At 64.1% G+C, this 17,323-nt stretch overlaps 1 protein-coding gene across 1 annotated transcript; it reads right to left on the bottom strand.

Moving 5' to 3' along the window:
- Nucleotides 1-1,732: 1,732 nt before the first annotated feature.
- On the bottom strand, nt 1,733-9,010 carry SPHK1 (sphingosine kinase 1; the record flags this gene model as incomplete). Its single annotated transcript, XM_084273683.1, is given in 6 exon segments — nt 1,733-2,985; nt 3,357-3,472; nt 3,704-3,798; nt 4,123-4,272; nt 8,504-8,947; nt 8,950-9,010. Coding segments are annotated over 6 exon segments (1,650 nt in total). The 3' UTR covers nt 1,733-2,201.
- Nucleotides 9,011-17,323: the final 8,313 nt, after the last annotated feature.

Below are 17,323 nucleotides of genomic sequence, written 5' to 3'. Positions count from 1 at the left end.
ATGCTTAGAGGTGTGTCGTTCCCGTGCAGGTGTGGACGCTCGGTTGCTTACGATTTATGTATAAAGTGCTGTGTGACCATTAAAACTTTTTTTACCTGCAGATTTCGTTCTGTCTGTTTGGCTAACCAAGGTGTCGTAGAGGAGGGAAGATGATTTGCCATTAAATTTTGCCTCTGTGAGTAGTTGAGTGTTTGGCTCTTTCTTTTTTTCCCTTCTCCTTCCCCTCGGTGGTTGCCCTGGGCTGGGGGGTGCATCCCTGTGCCAGGGGATGGGCTGGATGGGGTCCCGCTGGGTGAAGGTGATGGTGGGGAGAGGGGGTGAGGCCTGAGGGAGCCAGATGGGTCTGGCGGTGAGGGGCTGTCCCTGGGGCACTCCCAAACCTCCCCCTCCCCATTGATGGGCCATCTGTCAGGTGCTCTGTATTATCCCTGCTCTTCGGTGGTGTGTTCAGGCTGCTGGGTGGAGTGGATGGGGGGGGGGGTGTTAAGGTGACCCTTAGTGCCCCCCAGCCTGGCAGCTCTGCCCTGGGGCCACCTTAGGGGTGAGGTGAGGTTGTGGGTGCTGCTAAGTCAGGATGCCCCCGTGGCTGCTGTCCCCAGCCCCCTCTGCCCACCCCGGGGAGGCCTGAGGGGTGCCGGTGCCCCAGGGATGGGCAGGTTTTGCTGGGGTTACTCAGAACCAGCGTCTGGCTCGAGGGGTGCGTGGCGGCTGCTGCACCCCAGGCTCCCCGGGAGAGCCCCTGGCTGCCGGCTGACAGGTTCTGGAAGCGGTTGGGGCAGGGAAGAGATTTGCTCAGCAAAGGAGAAGGGAGATCCCAGACAGCCACCCCCGGCAGCTGAGACTCCGAGGAGCTTTGAGGTGCTGCAGCCCCCAAGGGCTTTGCCCTGGTGACCTGTCTGGCTTGACAGAGGTGGCCAAGAGCTCTGAGCGTGTCCCCTCCCCGCAGACCCTCAGTTGGATGCAGTCAGAGCCCAGCGAAGCATCGCTGAGCCTGGTTTACACCTGGGCTGATGCCCCAGGGAAATGACTTTATTTGGGGAGGTGGCTCCTGGCTGTCCCTGCCTCGCTGGCCGAGAACCCGGCTTGGCTCGCTGCGAAGGGGGCGGGCAGGGGAGGGGGAGAGGGACAATCGGGCTCTTCTTTCCCGGCTCTGAATCCTAATTGCATAGTTTGCAGATGAATAAACGCAAACAGCCGCTGCTGTTTACTCTTCTGCTCCGGGCTGGAGCATTGTGAATGAGGTTTAATTACTGCAGTTTTAGACCAAACAGGCTGAGTAATCCCCCCGCTCCCGGCAGGCTGCTGGGCAGGGACCTGTTGCAGGGCTCCAGCTGGCCCGGGGTGCCCGGGGAGAGACGTGGGAGCTCCTCCAGGTAGCAAAACCCCCTTGGCTCCACCACCCTCCTCCTCGGATCCCTCCCCTAACCCTTTCCCTACCCTCACCCTGCACCATCCCCGTGCTGTCCGGAGCCATCGCAGCTGGGCTGAGCGCTCCCTCATTCTGATCATCCCCAGAGCAGAGCCAAGAGGCACTGGAGCTCCCCCAAAACGGGTGTGAGTGGCAGCAGCGCCCTGTCCTCGGCTCCGGCCCCTCTCCCAGGGCCGTGGCTCCGGCGGCCGGGCAGCAGCGGGGCAGTGAAGGGAGCGAGGGGCCGCGCACGGCTCTGGGTGCGCCCAGCCCGGGGCCGTGAGCAGCCGCGACGCGGATTTAAAGCCAGGAGGGTGGGTTTTTTGCAAAGGCTGATATTTATTGCTTTTCTCACAAGAATAAACTCTGCTTCTACAGGAAGCTTCGGGTAGAAACGTTCTTATAAAAGGTTGGTTTCTTCTCTCGGCTGTGTTGGTCCTGGACCATCCCTGCGGGCGGTGCGGGTGATGCCACCGTGCGCGCCTGGGCCGGGGCTGGGATGGGGCTGTGCCGGCGCAGCCGGGACCTCGTACCGGGGTAGGTAGAACACGCCGGCGTCTCACCAGCACTGAGTACCTGATGGGGCTCGTGGCTCGTTTTTGGGGAGTGCTGGTGGCTGTCCTAGGGAGGGGTAAAGCCAAGCGTGGGGGCGAGCCAGGAGACAAGCGCCTGCGGCCCCCCGAGAGCTATTGCTAGAGGAGGAGGAGGAGGTTCCTGAGTGGGAGGAAGGCTCTGCTGCCCTTGTGCCGGGCCGTGCCGGCGGCTCAGCGCTGCAAGGGGCAAACCCGGGCGTTCAGGAGCCGCTGAGGACGCGGCAGAGGCGGCTGTGGATCTGGCCCTGCACGGGCTCGCACGCCAGCGCCTCCCCGTCCACCGTCATGATGCCCGCGGCCGTCCGGGGCTCCAGCCGGAACGCCCGCACGGGGACGTAGCGCAGGTGGGGACAGTTCAAGTCCAGGTGGGTGCCCCTGGCCATGGCCAGGAAGATCTTGAGCAGCGCCACGCGGCCGATGCCGGCCTTCAGGTAGAAGAGGTGGATGCAGCCGTCGTGCAGCCGCGCTGCCGGTGCCATCAGCAGGTTGGTGCCCAGGTGGGACTGGTAGATGGCGTAGACGGAGACGAACTCCTCCTCTGGCACCACCGTCCAGTGTGCCGGCACCGGCTGGCACAGGGGCACCAGCAGCGAGTCGGTGGGCAGAGCCCCGGGCGCCTCTGTCCCCGCCGGGGGTGGGACGTGGCCGGGCTGGCCGTTGGTGATGGGCCCCTGGGGGTCCCTGGGTGCTGGGGGGGTGCCCTGCTCGGGGCCGGCGGGCAGGTAGGAGAGGCGGCCCTGGTACACCCGCAGCTTGGCCAGGCACTGGAGGGTGCCCAGGGTGAAGCGGGCGTTGCCCAGCCGCCGGTACTTCTCGCTGTCGATGTCGACGTCGGAGATGAAGCCCCAGCCGAAGCCCAGGAAGGAGAAGCAGCGCCTGCCTGAGGCCGTGCTCAGCGACACCAGGTCCATCTGCGTGTGCAGCCCCTTGCACAGGATGAAGGCGCAGTTCGTCAGCAGCTTCTTCTTGGCGACGTGGTCGTTGCTGCGAGGGATGGAGAGAGGGTGAGTTTGGGCTGGACCCAGCTTGGGGCTCTTCTTTCTGTCCCAGCATCAATGTGCCACCTTTGTCCCTATGTCACGGTTGTGACCGTGTCCCTCAAGGACAGCTACTGGGAAAGGGTTTGCTGGGAGTGGGGGGATAAACCAGATGAAGAGGGTCCCAAGCTGGGGCTGCTGGGCCAGGGCAGCCCCAGTCCCCAGCAGCCCTGGTCCCTGCACTGTGCAGTCTGGAGAGGAGAGAGGCCTTGTGGGGAGCGGGGGATGCAGGGGTGCAGGCTGCTGCTGGTGGGGACCCAGATGGGCACCCCTGTACCCACACCCTGCCCCTCCCCACCGCGGCACGCTGGGGCTCACCCTGCATAGTAGTTGATGGAGGCGGCCAGGGCGTTCCCGGAGCCTCCGGGCAGGATGCACAGCGGCTTCTTCATGACCTCTGCCCAGTCCGGCCGCTCCATGAGCCCGTTCACCACCTGCAGGGACAGAGGGAGCTGGTGGCACCAAGGGCTGGGCAAGGACCCCAGCGGCTTCCGCGCAGCCGGGGAGGAGCAGAGCCCACAGTGCTCAGGCCAGGACTGAGGACGTGGCTGCCCCGTGTCACCTCTCCTTTGTCACCCCCGTGAGGCCTGGCTCCTGCCCCGCCAGCCCTCTGCTCCCAGCTCCGTGCCCGTCCCAGCCGGGGGATGTCCCGGAGCCCCTCTTACCTCGTACAGCAGCCCGTCCCCAGACATGACCACCAAGGTGTCCCACTGTGACAGGTCCTCATCCCGCACCTTCTCATGCGCGTGGTGGGGTCTTTCTGCGGGGGACAGCGAAGAGCTGAGTGTCACCCTTCCCCCATCTGCCACCCCCAGACCGTGGCCCCAGCCCCACCGTCCCCAGGAGGGTCCCAGCAGGAGCTGTGGCAGTCATCCCCATGGCGTGCAGCCGTGTCCCCTCATACCCTTTGCCACCCCTGCCCTGTGACAGCCCCCCCACCGTGTTGTCCAAACCACAGACGCCAGAGCCGTGGTGCCATGAGGAACACGACCCCTCAGCAGAGCCTGTCGCGGGGTGGCAGCACCCAGGTAGGACCCAGGGGATGGGGAGGAGGAAGAGGCAAGGGAGCTGCTCACGGACTCACCGGTGACGAAGACGGTGGTGGCGATGTCAGCCTCTGCCAGCATGGGCTGCACCACGGCCTGGAAGTCGTCCAGCGCGCGGCCGGCGCCGCTCTGGGGGTTCAGCAGCACCAGCGCGCGGCAGGGCCGGGGCAGCACCCCATAGCTGTCACCTGGGGGGAAAGGAGAGGGGGCTCAGGGCGTGGGGGCACCCAGAGAGGGCTTTGTGAGCTGGGACAGCATTTGCCACAGCCCCATGGGAAGGGGAGCTGCCCCTGTGCCCCACGAGCTCCCTGGGCTGCATCCCCGTGCAGAGGACATGGGGGGTGAGTGGGGATGGAGGGTCCGTGCTGGGAAAGCGGGGAGGGGGCTGAGATGGGGACATGGGACCTGCAGGGACTCAGATGGAGCTCTCAGCAGAGATGTTTTCTGCCCACAGCAGAGTTGGGGCTCTACGGTGCTGCCCGAGCATCCTGGTGCATCCTGGAGCATCCCTGCGTTTCCCTGAGCATCCCTGAGTGTCCCTGAGCATCCCGGAGCATCCCTGAGTGTCCCTGTGCATCCCGGAGCATCCCTGTGCATCCCTGAGCATCCCTGCACATCCCAGGGCAGCAGGGCTACACTTCCAGACATGCTGAGGAGAGGAAGGTGGGAGCAAAGGTTTGAAATCCAACCCCCTGGGGGTCACCCAGCCCCAAACGTCCTTGGCCACGAGTTTTCCCAGCTGAACCCCGCAGCTCAGTGCCCCAGCGCACGGCGAGCCAAGGCTGGGGGTGGGGACAGAGGGACTCAGGATCCCAGCTCCCCACGTCCATCCCCGATGGAGCAGGGCCAGGACAGACACCTGCGCCGGCAGACGATGCTCCTGCTCCCCGCGGGGCTCAGGTTTCGCCTGTGAGACCCCCAGTTGGGCTGTAATTACAGGCCTGGCAGGGGTCTGCATCCCTCTGCCCCCCTGCCCCAGCCCCAAACCCAGCGGCCCCAGCGTGGGGGGATGGGGTGAGCCCAGGCTGCAGCTGCCCTGTGAGGGAGGAGGAGGAGGAGGGATGCAGTGACACCTGGGGCAGGATCCCTGGGTGCTGCTTGGGCACCCCGAGCCCTGCAATGAGCAGGGCAGCAAGCCTGCAGCTCCCACAGCACCGCTGGAAAGCTCGGGCCCTGCAGGGTGAAGCCTGTTTTGGGGTAGCAGGGTGGGTCCCCACCAGCTCTGGGCCCCCTGGGTTGTGATCTGGCCCCTGGAGGGGGGGGGCAGCGAGTGCCCTCCCAGGCGTGTGGGCTCGATGGGACAGCACGGGGGCTGTGCCTGCTGACTCAGCAGAAAGAAACCCTCTGCCAGGAGCTGAGTCACCAAAGCAGATTCCCAGCACTGCCCCCGACTGGGAACCCCCCCCCTCTGACTCAGAGAAGGGGGGCTGGGGCTGGCTGCCCCTTGCCTTCCCCCCCCAGCATTTTTACAGCTCAGCCCCCTCCTGCCCCCCACACCAGGGATGGAGCAGGGAGGGTGGTGATGGAGGTCCCTCCGGGTGCCACCTCCCCGGGGTGACACCGCTCACAGCCCCTCCAGGGCTCACCCGATCGCTGGCAGAGCCCTGGGACCCAGAACCGTGCCTGGAGCCCCCAGCCCCGTGCCCAGCCCAGCCCTGGGACACACAGAGCTCTGCTGGTTTTGGAGCCAGGGGGTGACACGGTGAGGCTGTCACCACCCAGGCCCCCTCCTTGTCCCCACGCCGGCCACCAAGTCCACAGCAAAGCTCCCCCTGTGAGGCAGGGCTGGGCCTGGGGCTGGCTCTGGGCTGGCTCTGGGCTGGCTCCCATGGCTGCACCCAGGGCCGGGGGAAGCATCTGGCTGCCCCCCACCCTCCTCAACCCCTTATCAGTGGGCACCAGACGCGAGGGGACAAGCTGCCCTCGGGGACGGCAGCTGAGTGTGGTGAGCAGAGGCCGCCCCAGCTCAGGTCATGGGTAACGGACAGCAACCAGGTGCTGGGCTGTCCTGGACCCTTCCCCTCCAGAGCCTTCCCCTGCAGACCCTTCCCCAGTCGTTGCTGGGACTAAAGGCTCTAGCTGAGCACCCAAAGCCCAGCTGCTGGCAGCAGGAGATGGGGGCTGTTCTCTCCTCTCTCTGCCTCACCCCGGAAGCACGAGGCCGAAATGCAGCTTCGAAACCCACAACGTTTCTGGTGACATCAGTGTGGGACCAGTGACATCAGCAGCAGCGCCCAGCTCAGCCCCAGCTCGCAGGGCAGCAGCACTGGGTGCTGGTTCTGAGCCTGGCAGCAGCGATGCTCGGGCAGAGGGGACAGATTTCAGCAGCATCCTCTTTCCTTGCGCAACGCCGGGCAGCCCCCCCGGCATCTGGGCCAGGCTGAGCCGCTTCCCGGCACAGAGCTGCTGCTCTCAGCCTCAAACACCAGCCGAGCAGCCACTGAGTCAGCAGGAGGAAGGGGCTCCAGCTGCTGCACTCCCTCCTCCACCCCCATCCCACCATGGGACACGTGTCCCAGCCATGCTCAGGCAGGGACCAGGCTGCTGCTGCCCCGCTGGGTCACTGCATCCTTCTGGGCACAAGGGACAAGTGTGCCAGGCTGGGGGAGGGGGGGACAGGGCTGTCTTGCCTGGTGACCCAGTTGGCACCATGGACTGGGATGTGCCCCCTCCATCCCTTGTCCAGAGAGTGCCACCTCTGCACAGCGAGGGGATGAGAAAAGCGAGGGGGTCCCCAAAAATGGGGTCTTGCTCTCTGCTGGCTGCGCTGCTGACACACACTGTGACACCGCTGCTGACAGCCTGACTTCCTGCTGGATTTCCCCACCAGGACACAAGCCCAGGGGTGGTTGGCTCCATCCCGGCCAGCTGCAGGGTGGGACACTTCCCTGCACACTGCGGGAAGCCCCAGCTTTGGGGTTTCACTCCTGAGGGAAGGCTCAGTCCTGCTGCAGGTCCCCACACAGGTTTTATCCCAGAGGATGCTGGAGCCGAGGTGACACCGGGATGGGATCGCTGGTGCCTCCCTGGGTCCCATGACAGGATTGCCCTGCACGGACTCACACGGCCTTATCTGTCCCCCACACACCATGGTGACAGCACGTGAGGGTCGGTGTGAGCGTGGGGTGGGGTGAGAGGGCATTTTTATCTCTGTCCCAACCCAGGGGAGGAGGTTTGCAAATCCTGCTGGCCCTCAGCTAGAAAAATAACTGCAAAATCCCACACTGCTTCCTCTCAGCCTCCTTCCTGGGGCTTCCCTGAAGTCCCTGCTGCAGAGAGCTGCCCGACCCAGCACCCTCACACCGCCTGCTGAAGGGGTGAGGGGGTGAAAATGCTTGGAGACCTATTGCAGCAGAGTTCAGGCTGGAAATGGAGCTGGGGAACTGGTTTCACCCTGGCCCCTTTCCGCTGGATTTGGTTTTATTCTTTAGGAAAAGGAGCAGAAAGTTGGTTTGTAGCTGTGGGGGATGTAGCAAAAGCTGTGTTTTGAAATCCAGGCAGGGGAGAGCTGGGCTAAATGCGACTTGACAGGATCCCTCTAACCGCATGCCTCTTAATTTCCAAGTCTGATCAGTGCGACTGGACAGCTGAATAAATGAAGTAGTGCATATAATTGCATCCCTGCTCAGATGGTCACATAGATGCCAGCCTGCCCGGCCCTGACTGCAGGGGCTGGGGGGCTCGGCAGGGGCTGAGGGGCTTGGCAGAGGCTGGGGGGCTCAGCAGGGGCTGGGGGGGCTCGTCCCCCGAGCCGGCTGCTCCCCCGAGGGAAGGGAAACCCAGACCCCCCGGGATCCCGCTGGGCGCTGCGGGGGTCCCGGGGGAATTTGCCGGCTCCCCAGTGATGGATGGGACCCGTCGGGGATGGTGCCTGGCTCGGGTCCTGCCTGCGTCAGCACCGCTGACTTGATGTTTTGCCTGGGTAATGCCGCCCTTTGGAGCTTTGCTACTTATTGAACCCAAGTGATGGGGGTGGGGGGGGGCAAAGGGCCCTCGTGGCGCGACCACGTCCTGCTGCCCCTTCGGCTTCAGGGGGAAAGGGGGGAGAAGCCACCCCCGGGCTGGGTGCCGCGTGTGCACCCCCCAACCTCAGGCACGGGGGATCCAGGTGACCCTGCGGGGATGTGGATCGCCCTCCGTCCGTCCCTCTGTCCGTCCGTCCGTGGCACCCCCGGCACAGCGCCAGCCCCGGCCCCACGCCGCCCCTCGGGGACCCATCGCCGCCCCTCGGGGACCCCACGCCGCCCCTCGGGGACCCCACGCCCTCAGCCGGCCGGGGCGGTGTGTGTGGGGTGGGTGGTGTCTGTGCCGGCGCCGGGACCCCGACAACCCCCCTCCCAGCCCCTCCGGGACCTGCAGCCTGTGCGTGTCCCCCCCGTGTGCGCGTCCCCTGGCCGCGGGCTGCGGCTCGGTACTCACCGTCCTGCGTGGGCACGGCGGGTACCGAGAGCTCCCGGATCCTCCGGCTCCAGGCCTGGGCGATGCGCAGGTTGCCCTCGGCGTCGGGTCCCAGCGAGACGCGGAAGGTCCGCTCCAGGCGCTGCCGGGCGGGCGAGCCCCAGCGCGGCCCGCGGAAGGGGTAACACACGAGGGAGAAGCAGGCGGCGGCGGCGGCGGCGGGGAAGGCGGCGGAGCCCACGCAGTCGGCCAGGCGGAGCGCGGAGTCGGGACAGGTCGAGCCCCCGCCGGGACGCCGCACCTGCAGCTCCCGGGCCGTCAGAGCCAGCGAGCAGGAGGCAGCGCCGGGGCCGGGGCCCGCACCGAAGACACCTTGGAGTAATACCGGGCCCCCCCCGGGCTCCGGGGGAGCTCGGCGGCCGGCGGCCATCGGCTGCGAAAGGGGAGCGGGACGGAGCGGGTGAGCGCTGCTCGCTGCTGACACCCGCCGCGCCGCCCGGCAATGGCAGGCGGGGCGGCCCCATTCATAAAAATGTCACCCACCCACCCACCCACCCACTCCCCGCGATGGGAGGGGGGGGACGGGACCGTCCCGGAGCTGCCCCGAGCCGCCCCCCCCCTCCCCTCCCCCTCCCCTCAGCGTGCCTCAGTTTCCCCAAGTGCCGCCCCTGCGCCCTGGCCGGGCAGCGGGAGGGGGAGTGGGGGGCTCGGCAGAGACGCCGAGGGGTTGCTGTGGGTCACTTGGCCCTGCTGGGTGGGGGTCTGGCACGGGTGCTCCCCTGGTCCTGCGGTGGGACGGCACCGACCCACGCTCGCCCTGGGAGAGCACCGGGCAGCCGTGCCAGCCACAGCTCGTGGGCATGGTGTCCAGCAGCTCATGGGTGGGTGACTGTCCCTGCCCAAGGCCCTCCAGTGCCACGCTGGGGCTCCATTTCTGCATCATTTTGGCATCTCTCTGGCCAGGATGGAGCAAGAGGAGCGGAGCGGGCGCCTGGAGAAACCGAGGCACACAAGGGCTGAGGACAGCGGGCAGCTGGCATGGGACATCTCCGAGAGAGACGCTGGAGGGGGACGATGCCCTGAACGTCACTGATGGCTCGTGTCAGGTATCTGCACAGGTCAGAGGATGCTGTGGGCACGGAGCAGCCCCATGGAGGGGGTGGGGGGGGTGGGGGGGTGTGATGCACCCCACACAGCGCTGGGGATGGAGGGTGCCAGCACGTGCCTGGAGTGGTGGGTGAATGTCACCATCAGCAGCTTTCCATGGTGGCAGGACTGTCCTCAGCCTCCTGAGGAGATGCTGGGTGCTGGGGGTCCTGTCCCAGCCCAGCGATGGTTCATTTGCCAACCACTTCCCCCTGGATGTAGCTCCATGTGCCCCAGCTGGCCCTTTGCTGTCCCAGGGCTCCGACCACAACAACACCGAACCTCCGCCGGGGAAGTGGGAGGTAAGTGCCCAGACAAACACTGTGGGAATGGTGAGGCAAGCAGAGAGGTATCCCAGTGCCTCCCTCCTCCTCCTCCTCCTGTGCCTCCCCTGGGCCTTCCTCACCCCTTCCTCACCCCTCAGACCACCCTCCGTGGCAATGCTCCTGTGGGTTTCTCACCAGCAGCAGATCCCATAACCTTGAACTCACACCTCGGGGTGAGTGCTCTTCACACCTAGAGCCGTTTAATTAGTGGTGAGCCCTCTGTCCCTGCCTAAACGAGCTGGAAGCGGCCAGGAATTGCAGGGAGGGCAGGGGATGGCCAGCCAGGAGATAACACAGTTAAATCTTGCTTTCCCAGAGGGACCTGAAACGAGAGCTGAGGTGCTGTGATTTGGAGCACTGTGCTCTCCAAAAAGTCTTCCCCAGGTGCTGTGGGATCAAAGAGATGCTTTGAGAGGGGGATGTGGGGCAAAACCCACTCCCAGTTATTTGCTGGTTGAAGCCTTTGGCTGGGGAACCGCAGCCCTCGGCGCCGATTCCGAGTGTGATTCGGGCATGGCTGTTCCCCAGCTGCTGCTGTGCCGTGGTCCTGCGTTTGTAAACAACCCCGAGGTCCTTGGCAAGGTGTCACGGGAAATAGCTGGGTGCTGGGGAGCGCAGCCTCCTGACCTGCCCCTCACCCTTCCCGGTGACTAACCCGCTCCCGATTTCCGCTCAGGAAGGCAGGCGATGTGGTGGGAGGATGTGACAGGGGTTGTCACACTGCTGCCGGCAGGTGCCAGGGGGTGATGGGACTGACTCTGTCCTCACCACACAACATCCATCTGTTGCTCCACGCCGCAGGGATCCCCCTCGCCCTGCCTGTGCTGGAGACAGGAGTTGGCTGGGCTCCTGCAGCCATGGCTGTGCTGTGGGCTGGGGAAAGGGGCTGTGAGAGACCACACCATGAGCTGCTGGTGCCAGCGATGCCACACAACTCGGGCATGGGAAGGGCAGTGCCGGGATGCCCATGGGAGGAGATGCCAGGGGCAGGGAGAGGAGGGGGCTGCAGCCAGGTTGGTTGTGGGTAGGGAATGGCACCGGCACAGTCTCAGCCCCGGTGATGGCACAGGACACCCAGGCAGAGCCGGTCGGCGTTGGGGACTGCAACCAAGCCCCTCCCAACGCAGTGCCACCCTTGGTGGATGCCCACTGTGTGCCCACCCCCACCTCCCTACCGGTGCCTCTTTGCTCTCTGCAGCCCATCTGAGCTGGTCCTGCCACTTGCCGGCCTCCAGACGCCACGTCTGACACGGAAGTGGGATCGGTCCCGCCACCGCTCAGCCCTGACAAACAGTTCTTTGGGCCCATCTTAATTATGAGAGCCTTAATGAGCTGCCTTCACCTAACCAGGCAGCGGAGCCTTGGGCGGGCGTCTGGCCGCCGGGTTTGGCCTGACCGGCTCCGCCCGGCGCCGCACAGGCCACGCGTGTGGGAGGGCGGCCTGGCGACAGGCTGTGGGGTACGGCATGGAGCCGGGGTGTGGGTGGGGACAGCTGCTGGGGAATTGCCCCCCTCTCCTTTCTGACTGCAAAGGGGGCTCTCCCACAGCACCCACAGAAGCCAGTAGGCACGCTTGAAGAGCAAACACCCCGCAGTCTCCTGCCCTGGGAGGGCTCGCAGCGTACCCCAGGCCTCACAGAGGGGGAGGCTCATGCATCCAGAACCCCAACTCACCAGGGAAGGTGATACTCTGTGTTTAGGGAAACTGAGGCAGGAGCAACAGACAAGGTTTGCCTTGAGTTGTGAAGCCAAGGGTTAAATACAGCAACCACCCCCACACACCCCCTCACCCCCCCACCCCAGCATCATCCTGCCCCGAGTTGTTAGAGGAGCCTGGGGGAAGTGAGCAGTGGGGCTGGGGGCTTCCCATCCCCGCCATAACCCCTTTGCCACCCCCAGCCCACTATCCTGGCTGCAGTGTGGCCCCCAAACTCCCTGTGCCAGGGCAGGCTGGGATCTCAGGCTCCCCAGCAGCCCTGGAGGAGGCAAGCAGAGGACATGGCTCTGCTGCAGGATGATCTGCAGCGTTTCCCTTCGAGGAGGGCAGCTCCTCCACATCCCTGCCCGTTCTGCCGCAGCCACCCTGGGGATGGGGATGAGGATGAGGATGGGAAGGGGATGCACTCATCCCAGATCTGTCGCTTTTAGCATCGTTCCCGCTGCTGAAGGTACATGTCTCAAGGTGGAGCCAGAAATAGCGCAGCTCTGCGCCGCATCGGGCCTGGCAGGGCTGCAGGGTTTGGCAGGGGGACAGGCACCGACTGCAGCAGTGGGAACTTTCCAGCCAGCACCTGCAAGAGCGGCCGGTGCCGAGATGGAGCCGTTTGGGGTCTGCTCGGCCCCTCTCAGCCCCCTGCTGCGGGGGCTCACAGACAGCAGTCACCCTGCAGCCCCTTGGGAGATGCTGGAGCTGACACAAAGGGGACCAGCACAGAGCAGGAGTGGAGAGAAAGAACAGAGGTAGCTCCTGGAGGAGAGCAGTTGGGATGGCATCCCACCTGAGGCGCACGAGCTGGGACATGGGTTTTGGGTCTGTCACCCATTTGCTGCAGGACTCTAGCAAGTGACTGCACCTTCGGCCTCCGTGACCCACAGGCTGCAGGTATCACCCACAGCCCCAGCTTCACACCGGGCCTATGGCTCGGCCCAGGAGGTTTCTCAGCCTCTGAAGAGCTGGGGGTTAGGCCAGCCCCTAAATCACAGCCAGGCTCTGCAACCCACCATGGGCTGCTACCCAGCCCCGACGCTCGGCTGAGCTCTCAGCAGCTGCTGGCACGGCTCAGGACCACAGGGTTTGCTGGGAAGCTCTGGGCAACGCCGACAAGCTGAGCTCGTTCCTCCCAGCTGATGATTTACTTAGAAATGTTCCCGGCTCAGCCCTCCTCAGGGGGAACACTCCCAAACGCCCGGCGAGAAGATGCTGAGTTTGGAGTGACCACACACAGCCCCCAGCAGAAAAGTCACGCTGATGACTAACCCTGGCGTCAGAGGGACTGAGGCCAGAGTCCTGCCTTCTCATCTCCCCACTTCACTGGGGGAAGAAGAATTTCAGGCCCCTGCATGGTTTCCACCACTTCCCGGTAGCGGTTTCCTGCCATGCTGCGAGCGCAGGCATTTTTGGGAGGTGAGTCACAGGCTGCAATGAGAACCACCTGGCTGGGCGAGCTGGGACGCTCCAACCCGATCCGCACCCAGATCCCAGTCCTGGGGCGAGCAGGATCCCTGAGGTGATGCTCAGCACCCACAGGCAGCGTCCCCAGGGCAGAATTACTTAGGGAGGGACCCCACGTCCCACCACGGCCCTGCTGTTTCTGGCCTGGGTTAGCAGAAGAAGGATTTGCTGCCGCACCTCCCACGGCTCCTCCTTCCTTGCTGGGCTGGGATCAGTGTGCTCCAGCCACCCCACAAGGCTCCACGGAGAAACTCGGGAAGGGAGAAAGGGCAACACTTTATGGAGCCATGCAGGAAGCTGCCTGCCGTGCCTGTCCTGCCCCAACACATGAAAGAACCTCCCCCAGAGCTGCCCGGGGCAGCACTGAGATCCCAGTTTTCCTCCTGGGAGCGATGCAGGACTTGGCAGAGCTGAGAAACTGCTCTTCCTGGTTGATGAAATTCAGGACAGAGGGGCAGGTCCTAGGAAAGGAGCCTCCCAGGTTTTCCCTGCTGGGTTTTGCCATTCCTTTATTCTTTATTTTGTTATTAGAAATGCTCAGTGTTCTTCCCCACCAACCCCTCCGCTCAGCAAACAGCCCCACAGCAGCCAGCGAGCGAGGCTGAGCCCGGATAAACCTTTCTGAAGGAGTTAAACCTGCTCAAAGCCAGCCCTGTTCCCTGACCCACCCTCCCAATCCCGCCTGGCTGATAAGGAAATAATAAAGGACTGGGAAGCCTTGCTCCCCGTGCTGTGGGGGAGGTTGCTGCTCCCTCTGTGCATGCCAAGAGCTGGGATATTAATTACTCCCCCTGTAAACAGAATTGCTTCTTTCTTCTCCTTGGCCTGGCTGTAAATCCAGGTGTGACCTGTGGAGCAGAGCAATCAGTCGCTCCCTCTTCCAGGACAAGGTTTGTTGCAGTGATAACGGTGGTGATCTCTGCCCCATGCCCTGCCCAGGCTCCTTGGGGGTTGATGCTGGTCCCGACAGCTGCAACCAGCTGTCCCAGTGGGTCCCATTGGGACGTCCCTGAGATGCTGCTGGGCCGCTCCCCGCAGGGATGAAGCTGGTGGCACTGGGGGGAATCTCAGAAACATGGGAGTGGGGTGTTTTGGGGGGCCCTGCAACAACCTTGCGTGGCACCTGGGGTCTCTGGTGCCAAGGGCGGCCCCACAGAACGCACAAACTCATTGCAGCTCAGCTGAGAAAGCGAGGGGAGGTGACAACGTGAGCAGAGTCTGTGTCCCGTGCCCACAATGGACTGAGTGGGAGGGAGGACAGGAGAGCAGTGCTGGAGGACCCTGTCCCCCAAAGGCTGGGGACACTCAGGACAGCCCCAGGCTGGTGTGCTACAGCTGCCAAGAGAGGAGGGAAGGGGTTAAACAGCCCTTCCTCCTCCTCACACCTGAACTGCATCGGGAGCTGGGAGGGAGGGGCTTTAAAAGAGGAGGGCAACAGAAAGCCCCTTCCCTGGGGCCTGGGAGGGACCTGGTGGGCTGTGGAGGTAGCATTGTATCTCCCTCCCCACCCTGGCTGTACCTCCCCTATTGCTCCCCCTTTCTTGGGTGCTGCTCTGGGGCTTGTCTCTGCAGCTTGCCACCCTCCCCGGGGTGTCCCTGCAGGAGCCTGTCCCTATCTTTTGGGGTGTCTCTGCTCCCTGGGGAGCTGCCATTTCCCTGGTGGGTGCAGGAGGGACCTTGGGAAGCAGCCAACTTCCTACATCCCAAAGCCAGGCTTCTCCCTGGTGCTTGTGAGGGGGTGTCTGGGCTGCTTGGTGAACGGGTGCTGCCGGTTTGTCCCAAGCTGCAGGGCTGTTGCCAGCCCGAAGCACCGTTCACCCGGCTAGGCTGCCTTCCCGGGGTGGATCCAGGCACCTGGTGCTGGTGGCTCTCTCATTGTGCTGCCCTTGGGGAACAAGCAGGGAGGTGGGAGCGGAGCTGGAGTAGGTGCTCACTGCCCTGTTGAGAAGCATCCTTTGGAGCTGCTCGGAGGGCAGAGGTGAGAGCAGGAGTCAGGCTGTCAGGACCTCAGTGCTGCTGCTTCCAACTGACTTAAAACGAAGCAAAAAAGCCCCAAGACCTTGCTGCCAGCTGGCTCGGCTGGTGGTTGGTACTGATACGGTGTCAGGGCTGGAGGGAGACCTGTTGTGAATGGCAGCAGCTTGCACTGACTTCCCCAGCTGTGCTGCAGAGCTGTGCAGGGGTCTCAGGCTGTGCCAGGAGATCCCCAGTGTGTCTTGTGGGCTGATGTTGCTGGCAAGGCGAGAGGGGTACTCCCATCTTGTGCACCAGGTAAAGAACTGGGGTGGCCTCGGAGGGAGATGCGGGGATGGAGCCACACTGTGGGACCAAATACGTGTCCCCAGGCATGGTGAGGGGAGACACAGCTTTCCACCTGGGCCCTGTGTGGAGGGGACAGCAATGTGTTTGCATCAGGAAGTTCCACACCAACATGTGGAAGAACTTTTATACAGTGAGGGTGAGGGAGCCCTGGAATAGGCTGCCCAGGGGGTGTGGAGTCTCCTTCTCTGGAGAGATTCCAGCCCTGTCTGGACACCAACCTGTGCAATATGAGCTGGGGAGCTGCTCTGGCAGGGGGGTTGGACCCGATGACCTCTCGAGGTCCCTTCCAACCCCTGTGATTCTGTGATCTTGGTTGTGTTGAGGACACTGCCCCTTAACAAGGGCTGGAGAGCGAGAGACAACCTGTTAAGGACACATCTGGTGGAAGGGGGGCTGATGGCTCCCAGCTAGAGCGTGAATAGTGTCCACCCTCAGCACGTCCATGGATGCTAACGAAGCTGGGAGGATTAGCTGACAGGCAGGAGCACTGTACTGCCATCCAGCGAGACCTGGACGGACTGGAGAGCTGGGCACGGAGAATCCAGGTGAGGTTTCATGAAAGCAAGTGTAGAGTCTTGCATCTGGGAAGGAATAACTGCTTGTGTCAGTACAGGCTGGGGGGAGCTGCTGGAGACGAGCTCTGTGGAGAAGGACCTGGGGGTGCTGGTGGGTGACAGGGTGGCCATGAGCCAGCAGTGTGCCCTGGGGCCAAGAAGGCCAATGGGATCCTGGGGGGCATTGAAAGGAGTGTGGCCAGCAGGTCACAGGAGGGGATCCTCCCCCTCTGCTCTGCCCTGCTCAGGCCCCACCTGGAGTGTTGTGTCCAGTTCTGGGCTCCCTGGGATAAAACAGCCAGGGATCTCCTGGAGAGAGTCCAGAGGAGGGACAGAGATGCTGAAGGGCCTGGAGCATCTCCCTATGAGGAAAGGCTGAGTGAGCTGGGGCTGTTCAGCCTGGAGAAAAGAGACTGAGAGGGGATCTGATCAATGGGTATCAATAACTCAAGGGTGGGACCCAGGGGGACATGGGCAGCCTCTGCTCAGTGTCTGTGGGGACAGGACAAGGGGCGATGGGCTCAAGTTGGAGCACAGGGAGTTCCACACCAATCTGGGGAAGAACTTCCACGGTAAGGGTGAGGGAGCCCTGGGACAGGCTGCCCAGGGGGTGTGGAGTCTCCTTCTCTGGGGATACTGAACAACCAACAAGAGCATCCTCCATGTCCTCAGCAAAGCCCCATGGAGACCTGTCCGCTCTTAGCCAGGGGAAAACAGGCCGAAGGATGACTTTGCACCGCGCCTCGTATCTGAGACCGTCGGGGCGGGCGGCCTCGGGGCTGAACCCCGTGGAGCAACCGCCCGGCCCCGGGACCCCGAGGCCTCCCGCCCCGCCCGCCATTAGAGTGAAGCCAGAGCGCCGCCGCGGCGCTGCCGGCGGAACGGCCGCCATCTTAGACGCGGGCAGCGAAGCCGCCGCATTGAGGCCGCGCATCGTTCCGCCGAGTTCAGCAGGGGGGCGGCGGCCGAGCTGTCAGCCGTATTCGGGAAGCGGGCGGTGAGCCCTCCCTGAGCTGGGGGGAAGAGTTTACACCGTTCCTGCGCTTCCTCCTCAGGTACCGGCGTTATTCGGCAAGTAGCGAACACACCTTTCCTCGCCCTGAGGGGAAAGCGCGGCCGCTGTGCCCTCATCTAAGATGGCGGGGGGGCGGGCTCTCCCCGCGGAGAAGATGGCGGCGGTGGGCAGGGGCGCGCTGGGCGGGTGGCGGGACTCGGCTGGGTGAAGGGAGAGTGAAGGGGATCCCCTCCCCATTACCGGACCGCCTCCCCCCGCTCCTTCCAGCCTCGCTGTCTCCCACTCCCCCTTTTTCCATCCCTCCCG

This window comes from Gallinula chloropus (assembly GCF_964237585.1).
Source record: "Gallinula chloropus genome assembly, chromosome: 20".
Classification (NCBI taxonomy): Eukaryota; Metazoa; Chordata; class Aves; order Gruiformes; family Rallidae; genus Gallinula; species Gallinula chloropus.
Note: the sequence above shows the minus strand (reverse complement) of the source record. Positions and strands in the feature narration are given on the sequence as shown.